General features: G+C 32.2%; 1 protein-coding gene across 1 annotated transcript; it reads right to left on the reverse strand.

Moving 5' to 3' along the window:
- Positions 1–1,307: 1,307 nt before the first annotated feature.
- LOC143155161 (uncharacterized) lies at positions 1,308–5,759 on the reverse strand. The gene is made up of 3 exons (XM_076327583.1): positions 5,744–5,759; positions 3,064–3,389; positions 1,308–1,598 (listed from the first exon to the last, which is right to left on the reverse strand). The coding sequence occupies exons 1-3, from the start codon at positions 5,757–5,759 to the stop codon at positions 1,308–1,310; spliced, it is 633 nt and encodes a 210-aa protein (XP_076183698.1).
- Between the last annotated feature and the right edge of the window lie 470 nt (positions 5,760–6,229).

A 6,229-nucleotide genomic window follows, 5' to 3' on the forward strand; every position in this document is an offset into this window, starting at 1 on the left:
TCACTCGAAGTACACGGTGCCCGTTGATGGAAATTAAAATAAAAAAAAAAAAAAGAAATACAATCAGATGCACAGATTCGGAAGTTCTAGCTCTTGAAGAAAGTGCAGAGTGATAAATCATCGGATTTATTGTAGATATATATTAATTACGAGGGAGTCGTTTAAATATTTATCATTAACATAATGACCAGGTTATGTATACTTAACTAGTTTCTGAAATTTGTTACTTTTTGTCAAAATAAAAGTAACGAAGGATGAAGGCAGAAGGATGAAAGCAACAGGACCACATTCGTATTTTTATTTCACTGTAAACAGACAATAGGTACAAAATATAGAATACATATTGGTGGCAAGGGACAGAAATTCCTATTGCAAAATTGTCTCATTTCACTATTCTTTCGCCAACATGGTTCATTGTTTTGTAAGATGTTGTAACAACAAGTATCATAAGTGCCTCTTAAAATCTACGTTAACATTTCATAATTATTAATAACTGTATATGGCAATAAAATTCAAATTGCAATGTCAGCAATATGAAACGTTTGTATTTATATAAAATAATCGAAACGATATTAACATTAAGTAAAATTATTTACAAACATTCGAACATCGTCAAATAAATGGATAAACGAAAACCAAGTCTCGTGAAGCGTAAAAAATCAGGTACGATACAAACTGTGCTTCTCATAATTGCTTCTACGTGCAAAAATTACATTGTGTGGTTTTCATGTTACGAGAAATGTCAAAAAAGCAGTTTGACAGAAAGTCGAACGATTTCGATCCATCTCAGTTGCGAGACTTTTTGTAAATATTAATTTTATAATGTAACAAATTCAATGAAGTTCAGGTAAACAAAAAAGAAAGAAAGTTTCCTACAAGTTGTTCTTCTGTATAACAATGTTCATCTCTAAGACAAACCTATAAAAACAATTACTTGAAATTATTATTTTCAAAATAAATTGAACCTACAAACCGTTTTTCAACACTTGTCCTATCGTTTAATATGATCGCATTAATCAATTATTTTCTCTACTTCGTATTCGAAATCAAACATCTCAAAACATTTTCGTTCATACAAACTGCGATAAAATATATTTCTCAAAATTCAACGATGAAGTGCGTCAACTACCATTTTTTTTCTCAATAATATATATATATACACAATGATATGTTTATTTGTAATCACTATACATATGGAGTGATAAAATCACTTAAAAATATAAATTAAAAACTGACTGTTGACTCATATTATGTGTACCTATTTACCTGAACAACATCAAATCGAATTTCAAAACTTCTCTCCTCTTTCAGTAGTACACATCGTTGTGCGTAGAGAGCGCGACAGCGCGAGCATGAGCCTTCAAGTGCGCCTCGCGCGCCCTCATCACTTCCGGTGTGTCGATGACACGGCCATCGGAACCCAATGGCGCTAGAGGTCCCCGATAACCCATCGATGGTGTGTGTTTGTAAGTGACACGAATCGGTGTTAAATAAACCAAATTTCTTCGACCATCGAACACGTTTAGTTCGTAAAATTCGGATGCTTTCGAAGCTGCGCGCGTATGCGCTGCTAAATGAGACTCCTTCGCGGCAGTCACCTTAAATGAAAATACAGAAAACACGCTGTAAAGTTTGTTCCTTTACGCAGAATGGAAGCAGAAGTTCTAACAAAGTGAAAGAGAATAGAACAAAGTGAAATAGAAGTTCTAACAAAGAGCACAATTATAATGCGCGATTCTTCTACAAATTTCTATTTTCTTTGATACAATTCTCTTTTTTTTTGGCATACTATAAGTAACAAATACTTATTAATACGGAAAACACGCTGTAAAGTTTGTTCCTTTACGCAGAATGGAAGCGGAAGTTCTAACAAAGTGAAATAGAATAGAACAAAGTGAAATAGAAGTTCTAACAAAGAGCACAATTATAATGCGCGATTCTTCTACAAATTTCTATTTTCTTTGATATAATTCTCTTTTTTTTGGCATACTATAAGTAACAAATACTTATTATTACAAATATGCTAAAGAAATTTTGTAAACTGTAACGTACATCTGTATAATTAAAATGTAATTATAATTATGAGGTTTTATTTACAAAATAAGAATTTATTTGCGTAAACTTACTCTTCGACTGGTCAAATCGTGACAAGAATATTAAAAATTTATAATTACTACTTTCGAAACTACCAAAACTTAGAACCACTTCTGTTTCTGAACTTAGAAACCCTTTTGCTTTAGCATTTTGTGCTCAATTATGGTTTTATCCGTACTTAATGTAATGTGAAATTTTGTAATTGCAATGTCATTTGCTTGGAGAGTTATCAAATAATTTCTATCGTATATTAAAAAAACTTGCTTTCAAGCCGTGATTGGGGTTATTCTATTCACTCATAATCTAAATGAGTGTAGCTATTGAGTATATTAGAACAACATGTAAATAATACAATAAAACAGTCTGAAATTTTTAAACATTGTTCGACTTTTAAGGGCTACAGAATTCTCTATAACTTGAAAAATTCTTCGTATTATAATATTTTTATGATTCTCCACACTACGATGATATATTTTTCAAAAGTTAAACTTCAAGAACATGTCACCAACAACAAAAAAAGTTGATTCTTCTGACCTGTCAAATGAGAATATCCTCTCGATTCATCGCTGGTTTAACTTCTTACACTTTAGATAAATAAATTTCGTTTTTTTTGTTTATTAATGGGTGAAACTAAAAATTCTTTTTAATCGTAAATAAGCAATCTCTTTATTTGCCGATGTTAGTGATGTTTTATTTCGTTAATTTCTCACAATAATTTTCTGATCCTATCCCTTTTCAAATATATTACCGAAAAGGCCTTAAAATAGAATTGAAAACATTATGATCACCAATAATAATCGATCAACGAATAAAGGAATTGCTTGTGTTACGATTAAATATTTTAATTTTAGATAAATGTTCGTTCCAAAGTATTCGACCAAACGGTGGTCAATGTATCATAAGACGTGCATTGGGTCTTAGGCGAATATCGTGTAACTTGACAGTAAATGTAGAAATAACTGTACTTACCTCAGGAGTGTCAATGACGCGGCCATCGCGACCTAATGGAGCAAATGTTCTCTGACGCTGACGTTTCTGCACCATCGGCTCGTTCATCGTACGAGGCATATACGTCATCTCGTTGTTACCGTACATTTCGTAATCGTTTTGGGCCTTCCTCAATCTAGCCACGGTCTCCGCGTGCAGCGCTAGGTGAGTTGCTCTCGCGTGAGCCACTTCCGGTGTGTCCATGACCATTCCATCGTTCGTGAGTGGCGCTGATGGGCCCCGATATTGATAATAATCTTTGTCTTCGTAGGCTTCAGCAATGGCTGACGCGACTAACACAGCCAGGACTATCTGAAAAATTCCAGGCAACAAATCAAATCGTGTTCGACGAATGTGAGGAAAAAACTATTTCGCGAGATGATAAACAAGATTTAATATTTTTATTACGCACGTGTAACAGTAAGGAGTCAGATGCTGTTACAGTGATGTTATTAAAATCTAATTCTAAAATATTAACATCGTTCGGTGAATTGATCGTAATAATTGACACTCATCCTTGATAATTTTGTTTTTCAGTTTCACTGTCAATTTTGAGCCTCAAGATTCTCTCCCTATTTCGATTATTAATTTTGTCTGCCAATGTTTTTCGTTAATTTTCTTTAAAATTCATTTGTGTTTATTAATTATATTGGTCGAAGTTTAATGACAATTTTCTGTGAAAATAAATCTTGAAAATTAAATTTATACCGGTATTCGATTGTTCGATCGTGTATGTCGCGTTTAATTACCTTCAACGAACCGACTTAAATCGAGTTAGCTCTTAAGTTCAGTTTGACAGATATCTAATTTAAGAGTAGTCGAATGAAAACAATTTTCTCGAAGATAAAATTAAAGACCGATATTAAGTTCGTTCACTTTTAACATAATATTTCCAATGAAGTTACAAGTTACGAACGAAACAATTATAAACATTGTCTCGGTTAATCACCAGAAATGCCGAAATCACCAATTATTATTAGAAATCTTTACATGTCGAAATCACTAATCGAAGTCTGTCAAATAAATATCATATTTGAACGCTAAAAGTCCCAAAGTATAATCAATAATATTATACTTATATTTTCCCTTATTTCTGCTTACTGTACTATATTCTCTCGAAACTTCGAAATCGATTTCAAGTAAAAACAATTTTTCTCAAGATCCCAGTAGTTGTGAAACAACGTCGAACAATTTTTTTTTGCTTTCCTTCGAATGTCCATCGAATCGAAGTTCATTGCCAGTTGACTGTGTTAATTTCTGCCCTCGCGTGATTTTCACCTCGTTAAATCGCACTTACGAGTGATCTCATGCTGCCGAGACACCACCGGCCACGAAACGGACGTCTTGGTTTCGAGAGTGTCACGTTCGATCCGGTCGATCTAGCTTTTATAGCGTCGCGGTGTCAGCTCGCGAAACCACCTTACGATGATCACACTCGGGACGAAATCAACACCATAATTGTTTCGTTTCTGGCGCGAATGTTAACCGTGACCCTGGTCCGGTGTATTTCACTTCCCTGAAATTAATTTTTGCGAGACGTTCAATTGGCTGTCTAAATGCTCCCCACTACGAGTTTTTCAAAGAAGAAATTAAACTGTCCTCGATTGGCAAACGAAAAGTTACGAATCTCATAATACTAATGGTTCGATGTTCCAATTTTAAGAGTAATATTAATGGTTCGATGTATTAACAGCTTAACTAATGATTCGGTGTTTCAATTTTATTTCTACTAATCTTTGAATCGAAGTGTAGAATACAACATTATTAAATGAATTTTAACAGCTGGTTCGCGCGATTAAAAATATATCTAACGAAAAAAATATTCTTTTTTATTATGGAAAACAGCAAACGTGAGTTAGAAAATAATCGATTTTCATTTGAGAAGCAAAGTAGCGTAAATCGAAGTTCGCGTACTTCGTGTACTTTATTTTATTATGAATGTTTTTGAAAAGAGGAATACAATATATGTGGACGAATTAAAAAAAAAATTAAGATTGAAAAAAGAAAGAAAAGTAAAGGTCGTTTTGAGTTTAAATATTCCTTTGGATAAATATATTTCTTATTTTTATTTCATATTCTTAACAAATAGGAAATCAGCTGAGTTAAAAATTAAACACTGACTTGTACTACTTAGTATTCAATATTAGTGTTGAAACTCAAATATCAATTGAAACATAATAATAATGTGATTTATGTAGTAATACATTTTATATATTATTTTAATGTCTAGTATAATTTTCAATTTGCACTCCTTATTTATAATTCTTATAATTTGCAAATCACTTATTTCTATCACTTTATTTTATGTATAGAAATAAATATATATTACTTTACATGTGCACATATAAAAAAGTGATAGAAATAAATGACTTGCAAATTATAAGAATTGTAAATAACGAGTGGAAATTGAAAATTATAATAGACATTAAAAAGTGGTAGCTAATCACATTATTATTATGTTTCAATCGATGTTTTAGAGTTCCAACGTTAATATTGAATACTAAGTAGTATAAGTCAGTGTTTAATTTTTGATCTCAATTGATTTCCTATTTACGAAGAAAAAGTTAGTATGCAGTTATAAAAGAAAAATTTTCCATTTTATTGTGTAATGTTTCAAACTCCTGTTCAACGATCATTTTCAAAGTAACAACGTAAAATTAACTCAACAATATATTCATATAAATAACATACATTTGTTATATTATCTCGAACAAGAGTTTCAGACATTACACAATAAAATACGTTCACTGACTATGAATCCTCGTTCCAGAGACGATTACAATTTTTATCTAGGTAAGAATTTCGAACGACTAAAACGTGAAAAACTGTTTTTCCGTTACTAGTCGAATAAAAATTCGAATTTCAATTATAGAATATTTTTTCACAATGAAGAAATAAAATTTCATCCGTCCAATTGAATAAAACATTGCGAATGGATCGCGATAAGTTGGTTTCATTTAAATAAAAATTTTGCCCAGCTTGGTTCCCATTACTGTTCGTGTTCAAGAAGCAATCACCTATTATGCCATGAATTTTTAATATTACACCTGTCGTCCTCAAACGTCCCTGATGTTCGTCTCGACTTTTCGAGGTCAGTTTTCAAGCTTCGCGATCCCAACCCCCTCACCGCAAACGAGGCGATGCAACT

The sequence above is a fragment of the Ptiloglossa arizonensis genome, chromosome 2, assembly GCF_051014685.1.
Source record: "Ptiloglossa arizonensis isolate GNS036 chromosome 2, iyPtiAriz1_principal, whole genome shotgun sequence".
NCBI lineage: Eukaryota > Metazoa > Arthropoda > Insecta > Hymenoptera > Colletidae > Ptiloglossa > Ptiloglossa arizonensis.

Excerpts from the sequence above, each read along its gene's own strand:
- LOC143155161 (XM_076327583.1), bottom strand. Across the intron at positions 1,599-3,063 it reads GCGTCATTGACACTCCTGAG|GTGACTGCCGCGAAGGAGTC; the intron begins GTAAGTACAGTT and ends TTTTCATTTAAG.